This window comes from Mandrillus leucophaeus, unplaced genomic scaffold (assembly GCF_000951045.1).
Source record: "Mandrillus leucophaeus isolate KB7577 unplaced genomic scaffold, Mleu.le_1.0 Scaffold1878, whole genome shotgun sequence".
NCBI lineage: Eukaryota > Metazoa > Chordata > Mammalia > Primates > Cercopithecidae > Mandrillus > Mandrillus leucophaeus.
The window spans coordinates 64,456-87,535 of record NW_012101896.1 but is presented as its reverse complement, the minus strand read 5'-3'; the positions used below and the strand labels follow the sequence as shown (position 1 = coordinate 87,535).

The 23,080-nt window shown below is 41.3% G+C and overlaps 1 protein-coding gene across 1 annotated transcript in view; it reads left to right on the top strand.

Moving 5' to 3' along the window:
* Positions 1-1,698: 1,698 nt before the first annotated feature.
* Positions 1,699-23,080, top strand: part of EFCAB14 (EF-hand calcium binding domain 14) — a 42,406-nt gene continuing 21,024 nt past the window's right edge. The window contains exons 1-3 of the mRNA XM_011978039.1: positions 1,699-2,942; positions 4,389-4,537; positions 12,750-12,895. Of these exons, the coding sequence (XP_011833429.1) occupies positions 2,758-2,942; positions 4,389-4,537; positions 12,750-12,895 (480 nt within the window). The 5' untranslated portion in view covers positions 1,699-2,757. The remainder of the gene's footprint in view (positions 2,943-4,388; positions 4,538-12,749; positions 12,896-23,080) is intronic.

Sequence of the window (23,080 nt, the reverse complement as noted above, 5' to 3'; positions counted from 1 at the left end):
ATACCAAACAGCCTCCATTTGAATATTGAATTGGCTTCTCAAACTTATCCCAAACCTGCTCTTCCCCATCTCAATAAATAACAATTCCCTGCTTCCAGTGTTTCCACCTCCAAACTCTCTCTTCTCTTCACACCTTTCATCTAATCTATCAGCAAAAATTGTCAGTTCTGTCTTCAGGAAGCATCCAGAATGCTCTCCATCTCTGCTACTGCCTCTCTAATCTATCAGCATCATCTTTAGCTGGACTGTAACAAACTGCTCTCCTGTGTTCCTCACTCTCCCCTCCTTTTTTCTACAAAGTAGCCAGAGTGATTTTTTTTCTTCTTTTTATTTTTATTTTATTTTATTTTATTTTTTTGACACGGAGTCTCGCTTTGTCGCCAGACTGAAGTGCAGTGGCGCAATCTCGGCTCGTTGCAACCTCCACCTCCCGGGGTTCAAGCCAGTTGAACCCCTGCCTCAGCCTCCCAAGTAGCTGGGATTAAAAGCGCACACCACCACGCCCAGCTAATTTTTGTATTTTCAGTAGAGACAGGGTTTCACCATATTGGCCAGGATGGTCTCCATCCCCTGACCTCACGATCTGCCCGCCTCAGCCTCCCAAAATGCTGGGATTACAGGCGTGAGCCACCACGCCCGGCCCAGAGTGATTTTTTTTTTTAACGGAAAAGCCAGAGTATGCCACCTCTTAGCTTAAAGCCCCCAGTGCTTTCCCAAAGTCCTTTCAGTGATCCATAAGGCCCTAAAGCTTTGGCCTCTCACGCTTCTCTGACCTCATTTCCTATCACTCTGTTCCTTGCTCTTCTGGTCCAGCCACAACAGGTCTTCCTGGTCACTCCTTCCTGCAAACACTGCACAGCTCACTCCCTCACCTCCTCTGATAATCTCGCTGAATGTTCCCTTTTCACAGAGGCACTCCCCATCACCTGACCGTGTTTCAATTTTCCTAATAACACTTATAACCTCCTGACATTTAACATGCTTGCCTATTGTTGCTCTCCTCCCACTAGAGTATAAATAAACTGCAGGAATAGATTGGCAGATAAGATACAGGATGCTCAGCTAAACTTGCATTTCACATACACAATGAATAATTTTTTAGTATGAGGATGTCCTAAATGTTGCATGGGATGTCTTAACGCTAAAAAATTGTTTGCTGTTTATCTGAAATTCAAACTTTACTGGGTGTCCTACATTTTCATTTGCTAAATCTGGCAACCCTACACAGGAAGACAAGGACCCTGGTTATTTTGTTCATGGCTGTATCCCCAGCGCTAGAACAGCTCCTGACACGTAGTAAGTAAGCTCTCAATAAATATTTATTGACTGAATGAATGTGTTCATTAATCTGAAACGCGCCTAAACTTTTAATAGCCTGTGTGAGAGTCAGAGGGGCGGAGTCTTCAGACTTGGTTAGTCCAGTTCACAACTGTGTGCCTGGGCGGCTGATAAACTTTCCAGGTATGTCGAGCAGCTGGGTACTTTGCCTGCCCCGCCCGCGCTCCGCAGGATGCAGAACTCCACCCGGCTCAGATGAGCAGCAGGTCCCGGAAGCCCTCCTGGGGGCGGGGCCACCCTAACCGGCGAGTGGGACCCAGCCCCAGCCCGGGCAAGGCCCCTTTAACGCCCCACCTCTCCGCCACGACTTTCGCCCCGGCGTGACGTCACCCAGGCGGGCGACCAATGGGAGCACGGCTTACTGGCAGGCGGCGCCGGTGGCCGCTGCCAAAGGGGAAGTGATCTGGGGCTGGAGCGATGGCCCGGGTCTGGTGCCCGCGGCCGCCGCCGCCGCCGCCACCAACACCAACAACAACGTGTCGGGAGCAGCCGCGGCCGAAGCCGGAGCAGGGGCCGGAGTCGCGGCTGGAGTGGGGCCTGCGCGTGTGAGTGGCCGAGAGTTGCCCGTGCCGGAGACCTCAAACTACGGGCGGGAGCGCTTTCTGTCGGCCAAGCCGCCGTCGCCCGCGGCACCGTGTCCCCAAGGCCCAGACAGCGGGGCGGGGGTCTAGTAGGCGCGGGACTGGCTTCTCTCAGGCCGACCCTTCGAGCCGGGATCCGGATCTTCCTCGGCCTCGGGCCTCCTTCACGTTCAGGACGGAGGCCGGAGAACGGTGATCATCACACACCCCAGCCAGCTTCTTGGGCCGGGCATTTTCTCTGCGGCCAAGCAGTGTTGGGATTGTAACTGCTGGGAGCCGCCTCCTGCCGCCACCTGTCCTGCCAGGAAGGGACTGACGCGTTCCCACGTTCTTGTTCTGCACCTCCCCGCTCTCTTCCCATTCAAGAACAAGTTTCTCTTCCCTCTCCGTTGGAAATCCTCCCCTGGAGGTACAAAACACCTATTTTAAGCGTGCCCTTCCTCAGCTCCTGGAGCACTCTTAGAAGTATTGCCTACTTATCCGGGCTGAGAATCCTTCATTTTTGACTTGGCTTTTTTTCGCCATTTGGAAGATAGATAAAGGCCCCTTTCCACCCTCCACTAACACTCTGCGCCCAAGGCCTTATCCTTTGGGGTCACCAGCTCCTTGGCCATTTCTATGTGATTTCCCCCACCCATCTGAGTTCCAGTTTCCTCTGGGCTCCAATCTCCAGTCCCTGGCGGATCTGGTCAGTCCCACCCCTAGGTGGGAGTGACCAGGGGGCTCTGGCCCAGGATCTCCAACCCTGGAAGGCAGCTCCAAGGCAGGAAGAGAATTGGGCGTCGGGTACGAACCTGGCAGCTCAGGAGTCGGGGCTCCACTTACCCCACACAAAAAGATGAAAAAGCGCAAAGAGCTCAATGCACTGATTGGTTTGGCTGGGGACAGCCGCAGAAAGAAGCCCAAGAAAGGCCCAAGCAGTCACCGCCTGCTTCGCACTGAGCCTCCCGACTCAGACTCTGAGTCCAGCTCCGAAGAGGAAGAGGAATTCGGTGTGGTTGGAAATCGCTCTCGCTTTGCCAAGTGAGTAGTGGTGAAAGGTGGAATGGGAAGAAGGCATCTCCTTGCACTGCCAAGGGGCCACATTGACAGGAAGGAGAAAGGAATTCCTTAGGAAGAAAAAAGGGTGTAGACCTTGGAAGTCAAAGAGGGAAAAACGGTTTTAGGGAAAAGGTAAGTTCAGATCCTGAATGAAGAATAAGTTAGAGACCTGTCTTTAGGTGTAGAAAGAAAATCTCCAAATCTGAGGTGGAAATATGGACTTGGGAGAATGTGCCAAGAGCCCAGGGGGTCCTAAAGAAGCGAAGAATGGAGACAGAGGAGCAGAGAAGCTTTGGAGACTAGACCTTTTGAAACAGTGTAGAAAAAAGGAGAAACGGAGACTTTAAGACTGCAAATTATTTCGTTTTTGCACTCTTGATGATTCTAAATATTGGTGATGGGGAAATATGGTGAGAGATACAGTAGGAAGTAGGAGCCTTGAGAGTAGGTGGGGTGGGGGGGCAAAAGAAGAGGCATCATTTTCCCTAGTCATTCATAGGTGTAGAGACCACTAGGCAAATCAAGTAGTAAGATTTGAGGACATTGGGAATGGAGCTCAGGGTGAGAAAGGACCAAAGGGAACTTTAAAAACGCCCTTGGACTCTCTGGGCGCACACTAAAAGAAAAGAGGATTCTGCTGAAGATGTGGAAACAATGGCTAGGCAGAAGGTCAGGGTGCTGACATTGAGTGGTTGGTTGGTTTAAAATGTCTTGTTTTGTTAAAGGAAGAGTTTGATTTCTAATGAGCTTTGTCAACTTAGGGTTTGGGTTATGAAGGTCTGATGAAGTGTTACCTTCGTCAGAAGATACCTGGAGTAGTTACCCTGCTAAGTTAATTTAGACCTTGAAAGTTGGTTGATGTTTTGTGTGAAATCTAGCCCCTTCTGTGTTTCCTTACTTCTGAGCCAATAAGCTAGAATACACCAGGTGTCCACTTAAAACTACAGATCCTGTTTCTTTCATTTCTTTTGCAGTAAAACTTGCTCAAAAGTTTATAAAGTTTCAGGAAACTGAAACAAGATTCCCCGGAGTGAGTGAGTATGCATTTGAGAGAGAGAAATCAATAGGCAAATTACAGTGCAGAGATGGAATTGCAGAGAAACATTGATCTTTACACTTTTGTGATCTGAGCTTGTATTCAAAGACCTCTCTCCTGATGATGACAGCTGCAGTGCCTTTACGATCTTCCTTTTACCTGCAGGAGCTCCCTCTGTTTTATGTGACGTTTGAAACTTTTGTACCCAGTAGATGAACCCTTAATAGGTCGTATTATTTGTTCATTTAAGTGCTTTACCCTACCTTCCCTGGTTAATTCACTGGTTATTCATTTAGAGGAGATAATTGCATGGCAAAACGTGTACTATTTCTAATGAAGCTATACCCCATAATCACTTCTGTACTCATGGTTGAATTTGTTCTCTTGAGCAGGGGAGACTATTTACGATGCTGCAAGATCTGTTACCCGCTCTGTGGTTTTGTCATCCTTGCTGCCTGTGTTGTGGCCTGTGTTGGCTTGGTGTGGATGCAGGTTGCTCTCAAGGAGGATCTGGATGCCCTCAAGGAAAAATTTCGAACAAGTAAGTGGTTACTCCTTTCTTTTTTTTTTCTTTTTTTGAGACAGGGTCTTGCTCTGTTGCCCAGGCTGGAGTACAGTGGTGCAATCTCGGCTCACTGCAGGTTCAAGTGATTCTTGTGGTCAGCCTTCTGAGTAACTGGGATTACAGGTGTATGCCACCACGCCCAGCTAATTGTTTTGTATTTTTAGTAGAGACAGAGTTTCACCATGTTGGCCAGGCTGGTCTCAAACTCCTGACCTCAGTTGATCCACCCACCTCGGCCTCCCAAAGTGCTAGGGTTACAGGCGTGAGCCACCGCGCCCGGCAGTCGTCACTCTCTTCAGGGTGTAATCTTGGACTCCTTTCCAGGTTCTGGGACAAAGTCAACCATGCTGAACGAAGAGTTTTGCTCATTCTAGTGAAGCAATTATACATTCCTCTCAGTATTTTTATACTCTTTTTGAGCTGTCTGCTTGAATGTTGTAACACTTATTTGTTTTTAAACTCACAAATAAAAGGCAGTGCTTATGCACCAGCAGGAGAAGTAATATCTGAAATAATGGCATTGCAGTAAATGCTTAGCGAGCAGAAGGCAAGAGACTCCTACCCCCAGGATAGGAGTCTAGAACTTCGTGTAACCTCTACTTATAGCTTGCATCTCCCCGAGTATAAAGTGACAATGACAACACTGAGCTATTCCTTCTACCTCACAGGGCCATTTGAGAAAGAATGTGGGAGCATCTGTCAAAGGATTGCCTCTTTAGAAAGACCAAATAAGAGCATAGGAATGGGCAATAATAAGAGTAGCTAACATCTGTGGAAGGCCTACTGTGTGCCAAGTCTCATATCATTTTCTTTACAAAATAATCCTGTGAGATGGCTATTATTTTTATTATCTTGTGCTCTTGGAAGGATTAAGTAATTTGTTCAGTGATTAACTATGAAAGAGCTGAGCATCCTCTTGCCCCTTGCTGCCCAACTTCACGTTTACAACACTACCATCTGCACCACTGTTCCCGGTGGCCTTGTAAGCCTACGCACATTTATTCAAGGGCCTACAAATCTCTTGGATATCAACTTGGTCAGTAATCTAAAAGAAGTTTAGTAGAAGAAACAGGAAGAACTGGTTTTCTGCACACTTACCAGTTTTCAAGCTTAGAGCAAGGACTGATAGATTTCTCTCCTTAGCTGTGCTTATACTAGTAACATGATCTGTTTCAAGAAAAAAAATTTAAATACCATTAATGAGTGTTATCATTTTAAAGTTTTAGGAAACTTGCACTAATTTACATATTCATGAAGGGCTTACAACAATCATACCTACTTTGAACACTATCCAACTGTCAGAAATGTTTATCTCATGAATGTGTTTTAAAGTTTAAGGAGGTTTTCAAGTCACAGAGTTTTGCATATTCTAAATTGTAAAGTTGTATTTTACACATCCAAATTACTTTTTCATTTATTTTCTTTCTTTTTTTTTTTTTTTTTGAGATAAGGTCTTGCTGTATCACCCAAGCTGGAGTGCACTGGCATCTGGCTCATTGCAGCCTTGACCTCATGGACTCAAGCAGTCCTCCCGCGTCAGCACCCCACACCCCCAACCCCAGTAGCTGAAACTACAAGCACGCGCCACCCTCTGCTAATTTTCGTATGTTTGTAAAAGACAGGGTTTTGCTATGTTGCCCAGACTGGTCTCAAACTCCTGGGCTCAAGTGATCTGCCTGCCTCAGCCTCCCGAAGTGCTGGAATTACAACTGTGAGCCACTGTGCTCGTCCCAAATTACTTTTTCCAAAAGGTACGTTGGCACAGTAGCTTTGACTGGATTTGACAGATTTTTTTTTTTTTTTTTTTTAGCAACACTGAAATTTTTGGCTCTAGGTTTCAAGGGTTAATCTTCTAAGCAAAGGCACCAGTTTCAACTTAATCACAAATACCCTAACCTTAATAGCATGAGCACACCAGGAAACTGACCACAAGGCTTTCTCAAGGTCATAAAGAAATCTGGCTCCAGAACTGCAGTTCTTACCTTCCAGCTTAAGCCTAGAAGATTACAATATCCTCACTTTCCCATCTGAAGCCTAGAAGATTACCATATCCCAACTTCTGTTGGCTGCCTACAGTTACTCAAGTTTTGAACCCAGCCTAAGAACAGCTAATTTTTAGTGTGTTAATGATATTTCTAGTGATGTTGCTTTGAAACAAACAAACAAAAGTTAAAATACTAACTTTGGTTTTCTTCTGAGTTTCTGATTCTGGGGATGGGGATTCGGTATGCCACAATTCTCTGCCAGAATCCTAACCTGGATTACTAATTTTTGGAATATGGTATAAGAAACAATGAGATATGTACCCCATAGTTATTTTTCCTCCTTTATAGTTGTCCTTGCAATATTCCACAGTGTCTCTAAGGCCAATTTTTTCTTTGTATGTAGGTAGTAAGCATAACTTGGAAACTAGGTTCTCAGAAACATAAATAACCACCGAAGTCATCTGTCTGTGCCATCATCTCTCTGTAGCTAGTTAATTGGGTCTCCTAACTACAGCCTTGTAGTGAGTTAGGCTTGTAGTTGAGCTGTAGGCTTGTGCTGTAGCTTGTTTTGATCACATATAGCAATTATTTATTTATATATTTCAAAACATTGCTCAATTCACGCATCCAGGGATTCCTTTTTCTGACTGCTCTGCACCTGAGTTTATGGGATACTTATGTAATTTATAGGGTTAGCTGAGCTTTTCAGGTAATTTCTTTGGGAATGCAAACAAAGTACTACATTTTAAAAATAGACCAGGTACATATAATAGACCTGGCAGTCAGTCAACAAATATTTATTGAACACTTGTTAATACCAATCCCTGGAAATATTATACTGTCTTCAGGAGATGTCAAGAATTATACCCTGGACTGCAGACCCTGCTTTCTACCACTGAGCCACATTCTCCTAGGACCCTGACAACATTTGTCAGCAAGCTGAATGAAGCACATTTGGAATTGTCAGTCCAGCTGCTTTGTTGGCTTTGATTTGCTACAATAGAAATGCCAGCACCTGCGATGTCTTCCTGACATTGCAAAACAGGACTTCCTGAGGGAGGGTAGGGGATGGGGTGTAGTCAGTCCATGGGCTAAACCATTGTAGACTACTTGAGAGTTTTTTTGTGATAACCAGTATCTTGACTAAATGGAACCAATCTTGTTAGGTTTAAATAATCTTTCTTTGAATTATGCTTCTTTGTTTTTTTTTTTTTTGGTTGGTTAGTTGGTTGGTTGGTTGTTTTTGAGGTGGAGTTTTGCTCTTGTCACCAAGACTGGAGTGCAATGGCACGATCTCGGCTCACTACAACTTCTGCCTCCCAGGTTCAAGTGATTCTCCTGCCACAGCCTTCTGAGTAGTTGGGATTACAGGCACATGCCACCACACACAGCTAATTTTTTTTTAGTAGAGACAGGGTTTCACCTTGTTGGCCAGGCTAGTCTCGAAACTCCTGACCTCAGGTAATTCACTCATCTCAGCCTCCCAAAGTGCTGGGATTACAGGCCTGAGCCACCACACCCTGCCTAAATATATTTTTTAAGGTTAATTTTTTTTTTCTTGTTTTTCAAGAAGACAGTGGGATTCACGAATTTGGATAAGACCACCTGCTTGTCTGGCTTTAATACCTTTTTGAGAAATCCAGAACTTCTTGATTTTATTTCTATAAATTTTCCAAGACACTTGCAAGGAAAGGAAGAAGGATTACTAAAATACCTGAAATAGAAAGCAAAGCAGATAGGCTTTTTCTTTTTTTTTTTTTTTTTTTTCAGTCAAAGAGAAACTTGATCCTTAAGCTAAAAGTACTGACTGGCCCTGAAACTCTTAGCTCAGTGCTCTTTTTTCCAAAACCAGATACTTCAAAAGACCTCCACAGTTAGGAAGATTCTATTCTCAACCATCCTTTTCTGTCACTCAACTATGGAACACTTGAATAAATGAAAAGAAATTTGGAAGAGTATAAATAAATGTGGAAAGTGTAAATAAATCAGGCACCTCCTTTTCTGTCCATACAGACAAAGTAGTGACTTGGTCATTTAGCGCAGAACTTAAAAATGGTCTTGTGCTAACGAGGGCATTAGGAGATATAGGTATCTGTGACCTCTAAAGTATAATAGAAAAAGTACTGGTCCTAGGAGCAGCAGGTTTGACTTTTGAATTCTGGCTTTGCAAGACTAGCTGTAAAACTTAGACAAGTCACTTATGGGCCTTCATTTTCTCATCTATAAAATATAGAGATGTATTTGTGCTACCAGAGCACTTTGGGCATTCCTCTGTCATAACATCAGTCACACTGTATAGTAATTCTGTGACCATGCCTGGCTCCCCACTAGACTGAGAGCTTCAGGGTCTTTTGTATATACTGGTACCCATGCAGGGCTGGGCACATGGTGGGGGCTTAATAGCAAGTTGTTGAATAATTAATACATAAAAGTTTATTGCAAACTGGAAAGACATTGTATAACTATAAAATATAGTTTATTTTATATTTAATCCTGTCAACATTATGTTTACTATTTGGTATATGTTGACATTTTTCCATTTCCTCACCTTAAAGATTAGGGAATCAAAAGAACTAGGTACATTATTTTGAGCATTAACATACAAAATTTTAAATTATTTGCTTCCTATCTTGGAAAAACATGAATTAGTAGTCATAAGTTATTTGTTTGCTACACTTCCTCCCATGTATGTAATAAACGTACCTCTACTTGGCTTGTCTCTCCTAAAAAGCTCCAAACCAGATAATCATTGTGATCCCCTCTTGGCTCATACAATCCTCAGGATCCAGAATATTTTCAGGGCTGGTCAGCTTTATATGTTTGTTAGTTTATAATTGTAACCCAGGTTATTTATGTATTTGTCTATTTCCTCTTCCACTCCTGCCTCCTAGTTCGTGCATATAGACTGCAGGAAAGAGAGACTTCGCCCCTTGCCCCTTTGGGGTACCTGAGTATGGCAGATGTTTGTTGGATGAGTTCTTCTTTATAACCTAACTGAAAATGTATAGGAAAATCAGTGAAATGAATTTAGACTGGCTGGTAAAATGTTTTTACTGTATGAGATAGATATATTCCTGTAAACCGTGTGTAAATCAAGTGCTATATTAAAAGCACCTGCTGGAAACTACTGGGCAAAAGGAAATCAGTATGTGGAAGAGACATCCACACCTCCATGTTTATTATAGCATTATTCACAATAGCCAATATATGGATTAACCTAGGTGTTCAACAGCAGATGGTTGAAGAAAATGTAGTATATATACACAGTAGAATACTATTCAGCCATAAAAAAGAGTGAAATCTTGTCGTTCTCGGCAATATGGATGGAACTGAAGGACATTGTTAAGTGAAATGAGCTGAGAACGGAAAGTTAAACACTGCATGTTCTCACTCATATGTGGAAGATAAGAAAAGTTTATCTCACTGGGTGTGGTGACTCACGCCTGTAATCCCAGCAACTAAGGAGGCTGAGGCAGAAGGATCACTTGAGCCCGGGGGTTTGAGACCAGTCCAGGGAAGCATAGCAAGACACCATCTCTTAAAAAATTAAGGCATGGTGGTGCAAGCTTGTAGTCCCAGCTATTCAGGAGGCTGAGGGAGAAGGATCGCTTGAGCCCGGGAGTTTGAGGCTGCAGTGAGCTGTGATCACGCCACTGCCCTTCAGCCTGGGTAACAGAGAGAGACCTCATGTCTAAACAAAATAAAAATATATTTCAAATAATTTGATTCTATAGAAGTAAAAAAATACAACAGGATAGTAGAGGCTGAGAAGAGTAGGGGAAGAAAGGATAGGGAGAGATTGGTTAAAGGATGAAAAATTACAGCTAGATAGGAGGAGAAAGTTCTAGTGTTATGTACCACTGCAGCATGACTAGAGTTAACACTAGATAGTTCCAAATAGCTATAAGGAGGATATCAAATATTCTCGACACAAAGAAATGATAAATGTTTGAGATGATGGATATGCTAATTACTCTGATCTGATCACTATACCTTATATGTATGGAAACATTGCTGTGTACCCTGTAAGCATGTACAATTACCAAATATCAATTTTTTTAAATGTTAAAGCATATAGGAAGTCTGTCATTATAATGAAACCCTTTGGCAAACGTGTTTGGAAAATGAGGAAATATATCTCATTTCTTTTAATTATTCTGAATTTTCAGTAGTGAGCTTACTTAAAATAAGGATACCACCATCACTCCTCATTTTGTGGGGGATCTTAGTTGCTGTTCAATGTGTTTGGGTTTTTATTTGGTTTGTTTGTTTGTTTGTTTGTTTTTGAGATGGAATCTAGCTCCGGCCTTGTAGGCTGGAGTGCAGTGGCAAGATCTTGGCTCACCGCAAACTCCTCCCAGGTTCAAGTGATTCTCCTTTCTCAGTCTCCCGGGTAGCTGGGATTACAAGTGTGCCACCACACCTGGCTAATTTTTGTATTTTTAGTAGAGAGGGGGTTTCGCTATGTTGACCAGGCTGGTCTCAAACTCCTTACCTCAGGTGATCCACCCACCTCAGCCTCCCAAAGTGCTAGGGTTACAGGCGTGAGCCACCACACCCAGCCTGGGTTATGTGTTGAGGGTTTTTTTGTTTAACTTAATAGTATAACATTAACTCCATTTCATACCCTACAATTATTTCACAGAGCAAGCATTTGAACCCTTCTGTATACCTGGCTCTGTGCTGGCTGCTGGAAATGCATACCCAAGTTAGATCTAGTCTTTGTCCTCAAGCCTCTCGCCATTTGGTAGAGGAGACAGATGAGTAAAGTTACAGCACCACATGTTAAGTGCTTGGTAGAATTTGGAGTGGAAAGAAGTTCAGTGGTCCGAGGGTCCTGGCTGTTGGCGCTGAATCTTAAAAGGAATTAACTAGGCCAAAGTGGTAGAAATAAAGAAGAGACAAACCAAGGGCATCTAGGCAGAAACCATAGCATGTGCAAGGGTCATGAGGCTTCAGAGGTTAGTGTGTCAGGAAGATCAGCTTGACCACAAGTAGGTTGAAGAGGTAGGTAAAGTGATGAGAAATGTAATTGGAAGTTAAGCAAAGGCCAGATATTTATTCAGGTGGTAAATATTGATTGAGTGCGTAAAATGTGTCAGGAGTGTTCTAAGTGTAGAAATGAACAAAATACTACATGAGCAAATGAACAAAATGTAGCTAACCATGCAGAAATGAACAAAAGAGTCTTGGAGCTTACATTTTAGGAAGTTATTTTATATGGCTCTTTTATGTCAGTTTCTAGTTTTAAGCATATAATAACTAAGGCAGTCTGTGGCTTTAAAAAAAAAAAAGGGATGTAGATTTTATTCTGGAGGACCAGCCATTATTAATATTTTATTCTCTATGAAAAGGGAAAATGCTCTTTAAAGAAAGAAGAGAAAGCATTGTTTCAGGCCTCTACCTTCAGGCTGGCAAATCCCTAAACCATTCAGGAGCTATTGTTTCCCCCAAAAAAAGGCCAAATATCACACTACTTCACCTAGCATATTCTTTTATCTTCTATTTCATTTTGAGTTTTGGGGTGATTTAAGACTTAAGAAAATACTGTTTACTATTTATGAAAAAGATTAAAAATCTTAGTCCTCATCACAGCTTTCAAAAGGTGGCAAGACCTCCCTCTTGCAGTTGACTAAGGTGGAAAAAATAGATTTAAGCATTTAGAAATATAACTTACAATCTCACCTTGGGCATTAATAGAATAAGATTTATAAATCTTAATTGACTAATCTAAAAGCTCCTTAATTGAGCTGGTCAGTAGTACTTAGCATTTATCATCTATTATATGCCTGGCCAGCTGTGTTAAGTGCTTTACAGCCATTCTCTCACTTAATATTAACAATCCTGTGAAGTATATTTTATCACTGTATTACAGATGAGGAAACTGAGCTCTAAGAATTTGAGTAATTTGCTCAAGATCATAGTAAGTCACGGAGTTGAGATTCAAAGGCAACTCTTTCTGCTTACATTCTGTTACGAGTTTTAGCTGGCTAACTTTAAAAGTTGCATTGCCAGTAGTGAAATAGCCCCAGTTAAAATGAGAGCTTTAGTGTAAAAGATATATATTCACATAAACCAAAGAACAATGTCAGAATTAACTTTTATTAATCCATCTTCTTTCCTAGTGCTAGATGATTTTTTTCATCTTAGGACCATGAGGGCACTTTGTGCTAGTTATGATTGTTCTTATTTTGTCTTTTTAGTGGAATCTAATCAGAAAAGCTCATTCCAAGAAATCCCCAAACTTAATGAAGAACTACTCAGCAAGCAAAAACAGCTTGAGAAGATTGAATCTGGAGAGATGGGTTTGAACAAAGTCTGGATAAACATCACAGAAATGAATAAGCAGGTAGGAAAAGTTTGATTTTTTGCTGTGTAAGCTATGAATATTTGTTTGGTTGTTTAGTATGAATAGGGTATAGGGAATTGTAGGTATAGGGAATTCATTTCAGATTGTTTTACTTTTTGAAATGGGGTTTTGCATACTGTAATCCCAGCATGTTAAAGTCAGGTAAAATAGTTATGAATTTACCAAATATTTAAAATGTTAATCCTTTCTGCAAAAGAAAATAATTCTACTAAATATAGCAGTTGAGAGAAAGCTGGAAGTTTCTTGAGTCACCCTTTTCTACAAAGTAGAGTAGGTGTCAAATAAAACAGGAGTGTCATCTAACCCCCAAGAAAAGTGGATAACCCATTTTTATTAGCTAATGAGAGCTTATTTCATTTGAGTTTACAAAATCTGGAAATGATCAGCAGTAGTCATTCTAAGAATAGCTTAGGAGTGGGTGATGGAGTTGGTTAAATACCTTGGCCAGTCAAATAAGCCTAGATAGAGCATAAACTTTTCCAGTCCCTAAATTGACCAGAGTTGAATAGACATTGATTCCAGAAGTGGGACTCTGCTGGAGAAAAGGGGCTTATTCTAAGGATGTTGATCAAGCATCTTGTATGGATTAGGATACTGTATTTGTCACAGGGTAACTATAGTCCCATCCCTAGTTTTTCCAGTTTAGTTAGGAAACGTATATATGTAGAAAAGAAAAGTCAAGTACCAGATGAATGACATACATGCAAAGTGCTTAAAACTAGATACTATTTTTCTTGGGGCTAAGAAGTTATTGTCTTCTTCAGAGTAGAATCACAAAGTTCAGAATGAGCCAGTAGTGACAAGGAGCGCTGTGCTAGAAGAAAGTGCTTGCAAATATGTCTGAAGCCACACCTTTCAGCAATGGTCCAGGAGTGGGGCAGTTCAGCACTTAAGACCAGTGATAAATAGTGTGGGGCAGTGGCTTCCAAACTTTTGCCTGGAACCTGCAGTAAAAAATGTTTTACATCATTACCCAGTAAACGCATACATACCTATTTGTAACTGGCATAAACGTTTCTGAAACAGTAGCTCACCCTTAATATGTATGGTGCCTTATGCTACTTTCCATTCAGTTCTATTTAATCTTTCAAAATTATTCATGAAATAATTCATGAGTTACAGCCCCTGGTATTTACTATCTGTCCTTTACTCTTGGACTCTAAGTAATTAGAGAAAAGCAGGTATTCACCCCTTTTTTGCAAAAAGGGTAGGAGAAATTGGCCTTGCCTACATTCATACAGCAAATTACATCAGGTAAAAGTAGACCACATTGAAGCACTGAAAGATAGTCAGCATCTCTCCTGGGGCAAACTAGGGATTCCATGTAAGTAGCCAGTCATACAGTTTGCCATTCTGAGAGGAGGATGATACTGTTCAGCATGAAAAGGCGAAGTCAGCTATCTATTTTTCATCTCAGTCTTGTAAACTGACATTATAGGAAGAGTCAAAGGGGATATTGGTACATGGTGAGAGAACACAGATAGATTTTCAAATTTTTGGTACATATGTTAATTTCTGAGTTCTCTTTAACCAGGAAGCTAGACACAAAAGAATCATTTTATTCTTAGCCTGCCATTATTTTTAATGCAAGAAGCACCTGAGAACGCAGATACAGTAGATCTCAATGTCATTGATAGGTTTTTGGAAACTGTGAACTTAAGTAAATGGCACATAATGAAACCAGTTTTATCATAGGCTAATTAATATAAACAGGACTTAAGGCCAGGTGTGGTGGCTCACACCTGTAATCCCAACACTTTGGGAGGCCAAGGTGGGAGAATCACTTGATCCCAGGAGTTCCAGATCAGCCTGGGCAACAAAGCAAGACCCTGTCTCTACAAAAAATAATTAGCCAGGCATGGTGGCATACACCTTTAGTCCCAACGACTGAGGAGTCTGAAGCAGGAGAATTGCTTGAGCCTTGGAGTTTGAAGCTGCAGTGAGCTATGATCGTGTCACTGCACTCTAGCCTGGGCAACACAGCAAGACCCTGTCTCAAAAAAAAAAAAAAAGTTAAATTCCTAGGACACATTTCTGGTCACACAAAAAAAATCACTAAACTTCTAGATAAAGACCAAAACACTTCTAATATTCAGCATTGAAATAAATGTGAGCAATACATACATTTACAAAAGATTAATAAAAGCAAGTAAAATAATTATTTACCCATTTATTTCAGTGCAGGGTCAGGTCCTGAGTGGCCAGAGCCTATCTTGGCAGCTTAGGGTGCAAAGCGGGAACCAACCCTGTACAGGACACCATCCCCATCACAGGGCTTACTCATACACATGCTCACACTCAGACTGGGTCTGTTTATACATGCCAACTAACCTAACATGCACAGCTTTGTGATGTGGGAGTACCCAGAAAAAACCCACGCCGACGTGAGGAGAACATGCAAACAGACAGTGGCCCCAGCCAGGAGTCAGACTGTTTTTTTCCATCAATGTTCTAATCAAATGACGTTGAACAAAATATTATTCAAGGATCTGCTATAAATAGGAAAGTTTGCTTCTGTCTTAGGGCTTCATCTATGAAGCTGGAAGAGATTGCCCTGAAACCCTTTCCATTTCAGCATCAATATGCCTTCAAAGATGCTGGGACTGACTTACGAAGCCAGCCTGATAACAGAGGACTTCTCCGTGAGCGCAGGCCCGGAAGCATTGGTGATGGGAAAGCAGAGACTTGCACTGTTTCCAAAGGGAGCTCAGTACTCTGTCTGAGTGGTTTTCTAAAATTAATGTTACATATCTCTGATGGTCTGTTGAAGTCAGAGGCATCTGTCCTAAACCAAAGTAGATAGAAAAATAAAAGAATATTTAACTATGTTTCTATATCTAAACATAACTGTCACTTAAGATGCTTTTAGTGGCAGTGGTTTTAGAAGCAATTCAAACTGGCTCAAACAAGAAGTTTATTATATCACTTAACAGAAACTGTTCTTATCACAATGTAAGTTGAAGTTAATATAATCTGAAAAAAAAGCCGTTAGTTTGAAAAAAAGTTAAAATCAAATCTTCCCTTGAAAAAGCTTTAAATTAGTGGTTGAAATCTAATTTACTTTACTGTTTTATTCATGAAACCTCTGGTTTTATACTCTTTCCCTCTTGACTGTTACAGGGAGTCTCCTCCTACTTCCTTGAAGACATTATTCAACAAACATTTACCTAGCTGCTTTTATGGAGCTAGGTTTGGATACTGTCTCAATCCATTTGGGCTACTATAACAAAATATCTTAGACTATGTAACTTAAAAACAACAGGGGCTGGGAAGTCCAAGATAAGGCACAAGCAGATTTGGTGTCTGATGAAGGCTCATTATTTCATACTTGGCATTTTCTTGCTGTGTCCTCACATGGCAGAACAGAATGGGCAAACAAACTCCCTCTGACTTTTTTTTTTTTGGAGACAGGATCTCACTCCGTCACCCAGACTGGGATGCAGTGACGCAGGCACAGCTCAGTGCAGCCTCGACCTCCTGGGCTCAAGTGATCCTCCCACCTAAGTCTCCGGAGTAGCTGGGACTATAGGCACGCACCACCATGCCTGGCTAATTTTTTCTTTCTTTTTCTTTTCTTTTTTTGTAGAGACAGAGTCTCACTATTTCCCAGGCTAGTTGCGAACTCCTGCGATGAAATAATCCTCCCACCTTAGCTTCCCAAAGTGCTGGGATTACACATGTGAACCACTGCCCTCAGTTCCCTCAAGGATCTTATAATCAGATGGAGGAAACAGAAAAGTAAACAATTGTAAAGCAGCCTGATAAGCAAAAAGAAATAGGTCCAAATGAGTATTGTGAGGGCATTTTTAAGTATATATCTCACCTAGGCTGGGGCCAGGTGAGATTTCCTAGAGATTTGAACTGAGTCCTGAAGGGCAAATAGGAGTTGGCCAGCTGAATTCTACAGAAAGAGAGAAGAATGTTTTACGTAGAGCATTAGTGCAGTTGATCCTCATAATTTATGAATTCTGTACTTGCTAAATTTATATGTAATCTCAAAATCTATACTTGTGGCACTTTTTAAGTCGTTCACCAACACACACATAGCCGCAAGGAATTTGAGTCACCCAGCATGCATATTTACAGCTGAGTTTGAACAAGGTGACATACTGCCTTCTTGGTTCAGCTCTCATACTGTAAACAGTGTCTTTTTCACAGTATATTTAATGCCATATTTTTTATATTTTTGTGATGTTTTTGGTGATTTCCGTGTTCAAAAATGTTCCCCAGGTTTAGTGCTAAAGTGTTATCTATTGTTCCGAAGTGCAAGGAGACTGTGATGTGCCCTATGGAAAAAATACCTGTGTTAGATAGGCTTCTTTCAGGCATGAGTTATGGTTGTGCAGACTGTGGGTTCAATGCTAATGAGTCAACAATATGCATTAAATAAGATATCTTTAAACAGAAATACACATACAACAAGGTTGTGTATTGTATTGATCAGTTAAAAAAAAGTGTGAGCAGGCCGGGCACGGTGGCTCATGCCTGTAATCCCAGCACTTTGGGAGGCCAAGGTGGGAGGATCACGAGGTCAGGAGTTTGAGACCAGCCTGGCCAACATGGTGAAACCCCATCTCTACTAAAAATACACAAAGTAGCCAGGCATGGTGGCAAGTGCCTATAATCCCAGCTACTCAAGAGGCTAAAGCAGGAGAATCGCTTGAACCCAGGAGCTGGAGGCTGCAGCGAGCCGAGATCATGCCATTGCACTCCAGCCGGGGTGGCAAGAGCAAGACTCTGTCTCAGGAAAAAAAAAAAAAAGTATGAGCAGAGGGCTCACAGAAACCTAACCTGTGTTTCCCCAAGGAGCAGTGGTTCGGTATTCACTAATTGAATGTTTGTTGCAAGTTTTCTAGGAATAACTACTACTAATAATGAGAATTGACTATATGTGCAAAAGTATAGATGAATGAAAACATGGTGTGTTCAGGGAATTTCAGTCACTCATTATAGCTGCAGTATAGTTTGGTTAAAAAGGCCAGAGATAAGTAAGTCAGCAAGAGCCACATCAAGAAGGACCTTGAGTGCCGTTCTCCTATAGCACTCTGTTTAGCTCTCTCTTAGCACTCAGTCCAAATACCTTATGTGATGCTTATTTGCATATACTTCTAATTGCACTAGAAAGGCATACACTATTCTCTGAGCCTTAAGCATGATGATGAAGAAAATGATGGCAGCGACGATGATGACGATGATGGTATTGACAGTAACTGCTGTTCATTAAATGCTTTCTTTGGGCCAGCCATTATTAGGTGCACTGCACATGTGATCTCCTTTCTTGGCTTCTACAGTCCTATGAAGTAGGAGATGTTCTCTCCATTTTACAGATAAGAACACTGAGGTTCAAAGAAGTTAAGTAGCTTGCCCACAGTCACTCAGCTGTGTAGCAATACTAAAAGTAAAATATTCAATTCCTGGAAGTCTCTTTTCTTTCCAGCTTCCCATGCTGCGTTACATGTTTGTAGCCCCTGTAGGATTCAGTAGGTGTTCAGTAGATAACGTTGAAAGGATATGATGCTGAGTCCCTACTAGGGCTAATAATCACTCATCATTGATGATTGTCTGTTTTAATAACTTTTTCTTTACTATTTAAAGGACACTTAACTTCAACCCCAAAGCAGAAAAGCAGCATTTCCAACTTTATAGTATAAAATGATGTGTTAAGCAAATGGTCTACAGTAGCTATTTTTAATTTTTCTAATGAAAAGTCATGTAATATGCATAAAAGTCATGACTCATATTTTGGCTGGAATATGGATTTTTCTTAATGGATTCTATTTAATTCAACTTTTAGACTCTTTGAATTCCAAAGTGTGACTTTTAGGTGTAAGTTCTCTAATGCCTGAGTCTGATCTGACATTCTAGAATGCATCTGTTAGAGGCCAGGGCAATTCCAGAGAAAGTAATGGGAGGGTACCTTGTCTCCATTTCAGTTACATATATAAGCTTTGCTGTAGTTTTCCACAGATTTTGACATTATTTTACTGAAGAGAGGAATGCTAGAAGATGGACTCCAGCTTTGTAATTTATGGGTAAATAGCCAAGTCCTAGGGAACAATGTGTGATCCAGGTTTTATAAGTGAGTAAGAAGACCTAAGTGATGTTTGTTACCTGGAAAGTTAATGGTCACCTCTCCAGAGCATGCTTTTGCTGTGAGGCAGCTGATACACCAGGCATAGAGTGTTTGTGGCGTGGAGAAAAGTGCAGCAGCATCTCACTGATCCTACTGGCATTGGCTTTCAGCTCTTCCTTGACTTTGGGTGAAATGGCAGCTGCCAACCAGTTACCTGACTTTTTGTGAGACCACTATCATTCCCAAGATACTTCTGATTAGCCATGCATTCTGCCATAGCCTCAGGAGGTTGGAACTTTCAGTACCTGGAAGAAGAGTTTTTACCCAAGAATAGCTTGTCCCTTTAGGATCTGGCCAGTTGTCAGTGGAGGAAGGAGTTTGTCCCCTCAGATGGCTGAAAGGTAACCACATCATTGATAGGGGTTTAGGAGTAACTATAGTCTTGCCCTTCAAACTGATCTTGAGCCAACTGTGTACATACTTTGGGGCACTAAGGAAAACATATCTGGGGCAGGACCCCTTCCTAGCATTTTATGATTGGGCATGTTACAGTGGTCTCGGAAAGCCCAGTGAGGGCATAAAAGAAAGGGTCAGCCAAGAAAACCCATCAAATCCTTTCCAAAGTTATGTACTATCTTTTTCCTTTGTGTATATTTCTTTCTCATCTTTTGTCTTTTAAAAATGTCATAAGTAATTTGTGAGTGGATTCTTATATAAGATTTAAACTATAAAATACGTATAGAAATCCTATGAAAATTTTCCTTCAATTCCCATCTCTGTGCTCCCATCTCACATGCACATGCGCGCGCACACACGCACTCTCTCTCTCTCTTTCTCTCTCTCTCTCTCTTTCTCTCTCTCTCTCTCTCTCATACTCCCATAGGTAATGGGTCAGTAATGTGGGCTGCATCCTTCTGGTTCTCTTTCTGTTTACAAAATCATAATAGTTTTTAATATGAATTAGCCTATGGGTTAACATGCGTGTGTATTTGTAAATAAATAAGGTCATTCAATATGTGTTCTACAACTTGCTTTTCCACTGAATATATCCACATTCTTAGTGATATACATTTAAATTGTTTCTACTATTTTGCTGTTACAAATAAGGAAAAATTATTTTTTTAAATGTATCATGCATATGAGCTACTAATTTGTAAGATTTCTAGAAATGAAATTACTAAAATAAAGAATATAAACATTTCAAATTTTGATGGATATTCCTTCTTACAAGGCTTCTCTAATTTATACTCCCATAAACAGTGCGTGAAAATGCCTGTTTCTGTATGTCCTTTTCAAACCTAGATATTATTCATATCTTTTTAAAGGCATGGGTGAAAACCTCCTTAGTGTAATTGCTTATCTCAGGAAGTTTATGGTTTGCTGAGAGTGTCTCTTTGAGCTGAGATTTCTCACCCATCTTGTTTTTAAATGAACAGATTTACAATGTTGATGATTAGTCTGGTTATTCTGGACTCCTTATGGAGAATTGCATGTTTTAGTGTTTCACTGTTAAAGAACTGTCACTTATTTGATATTTCATCTGTACCAGGTACTATGCTAAGAGCTTTGATTATATATCTTTTAATTCTCCTAGCCTGTATTGGTCATCTGTTCCTTGGTTACAAATTACCCCAACACTTAGTGGCCTAAAACAACAGTCATTTATTATTTTATAGTTTCTATATGTCAGGAATTTGGGAGTAGCTTAGCAGACTGGTTCTGGCCAAGATCTCTAAGGCTGCAATTAAGATGTCAGCCAGGTCTTTATAATCCGAAGGTCTGACTGGGGCTGGAGGTTCCTCACTCACATGGCTTTTGGTAGGAGGCCTCAGTTCCTCCCAACATGGACTTCTCCATTCTGGGGCTACTCAGGTGTCCTCACAGCATGGCAGCTACCTTTCCCCAGAGTGACTAATCCAAGGGAGTGCAAAGAAGAAGGCATAGGACCTTTTGTGACCTAATTTCTGAAGTTGCCAGTCATTACTTCCACTTTATTTTGTTCTCTAGAAGCAAGTTACTTAAGTCAGGCTACACTCTAGGGAAAGGGAATTAGGTTTCACCTCTTGAAGGGAAGAAGACTATCAAAGAATTTGTAGACATGTTTTGAAACCATCACACATCCCTATAAGATAGTTGTTAAATAGTTGTTGTTGTTGTTATTATTGTTATACCCAGTTACTGATGAAAAGAATAAGTTCACTACTTATCTAGCCTTACGTCCTACCCGCTGGCCTCTGTCTTTTACTCTGCATAGACTAGCCTTCTCATTGTCCATCCCAGACACAGAGTGTTCATTCTCAGCCATTCATTCAACAAATTCCAGTCTTTGTGTCACACATATTGTGAAAAGTAAAACAGACATCCTTGATCACATGGAGCTTATAGTCTTATGGAAGAGAGAAACCTCAATCAAATAACCACATAAACAAATCATTGTCACTTTGAGAAGTGTTGTGAAAAGAAAGTACTCCTGAGCCTATTCATACTGTGTTCCCTATCCCCTGATGCCACCCTCACCCTTCTAACCTGGAAAGAATGTCTGCTTTGTTTTTGTGTATAAAATTCTAACTTCTCTGTCAGAGTCTAATTTGAGTCCTACTTCAGCGAAGCCTGTTTCTTTTGGCTTGCATTGATGTCCTTTTCTCAGAACTTTATTCAGTATCACGTTTAATGCTTGTTTCTTTAATGTACTCTTGCCCTATCTCTCAGTTATATTGAAAGCTCCTTGAGGTGACAGCCCTAAGTTTCCCTTAATTCTTCTACCTTCCTCACTGTTTCCACCCAGTCCCAGCAAATCGTATTGTCTCTACTTCTGCTACTACCTCTACTACCACTCAAGTCTAAACCACCATTATCTCTTGCCAAGACTACACAGATTGCCTTCTTACTGGTCTCTCCATTTCTACTGAGAGCCATAGTAGTCTTCCCATAAGGTGTCTCCATTCATGTAATTACCCCGCTTACACACCCCTTCCTATCACACTTCAAATAAAACCCATGTGCTTGTTCTGGTTTACAGAGTCCTGCCTGTTCTGGCCCTTTACTGCACAACTGGCCTTGCCACCTACTTCTCTGTCTCTCTGTCTCTCTCACATATACACACACATTCTGAGATCCTGCCACCTAAACTTCTATTCTCTGAATATGCCAAGCTCTTTCCTGTACTGGCGCTTTTGGTCTAGCAGTTCCCTCTTCCCTGAAATATGCTTCATCCAATCTTCATATGATTAATTCCTTATTATTATTTAGATCTTAGTTTAAATTTTATCTCCTTACAGAGGCCTCCTCAGATCGACCAATCTAAAAGTTGCTACCCAGTCACTCTTATCAAGTTACCTTATTTTAATTTTTTTCTAGTGCTTCCCACTATCTGATATTTTTCTGTATAAAAGTATCTGTCTCCTTGAACTAAAATGTAAACAACACAGGATCCCTGACATCTGTGTTGTTCACCCCTGATGTATAATAGGGTCCAATAGTATTTGTTATATTAGTGAATGGCTGAAAATTTGTCTTAAGCCTCTGAACTTTTCCCTCCTAAAAGAAAAGAGGGAAAAGAGAACCTGAATTCCCAAGTTCCCAGGCTCCTTACTGGACTCCCTGTCTCAGACCAAGCTACTACTAGTTACTCAGGGAGCTTTGTTTAAATTAAATTATTTGCATAGCCGGACATGGTGGCTCATGCCTGTAATCCCAGCACTTTGGGAGACCAAGGCAGGGGGATCACTTGAGGCCACGAGTTCGAGACCAGCCTGGCCAATGTGGCGAAGCCCTCATCTCTACTAAAAATACAAAAAATTGCCAGGCGTAGTGGCATGCACCTGTAATCCCAGGCTACTCAGGAGGCTGAGGCACGAGAATCACTTGAACCCAGGAGGCAGAGGCTGCAGTGAGCCGAGATCACTCCACTGCACTCCAGCCTGGGGCAACAGAACAAGACTGTCTCAAAAAAAAGAAAAGAAAAGAAAACGTTCTTAGCATAGTACTTATTCCAATCTGGATTCTTTTCTTTGTTTTTTCTGTCACCTTTTACTAGGATGTACGCTTCATGAGAGCAGAGCTTCATGGTCTTATTTGCCTCTCTGCTGTCT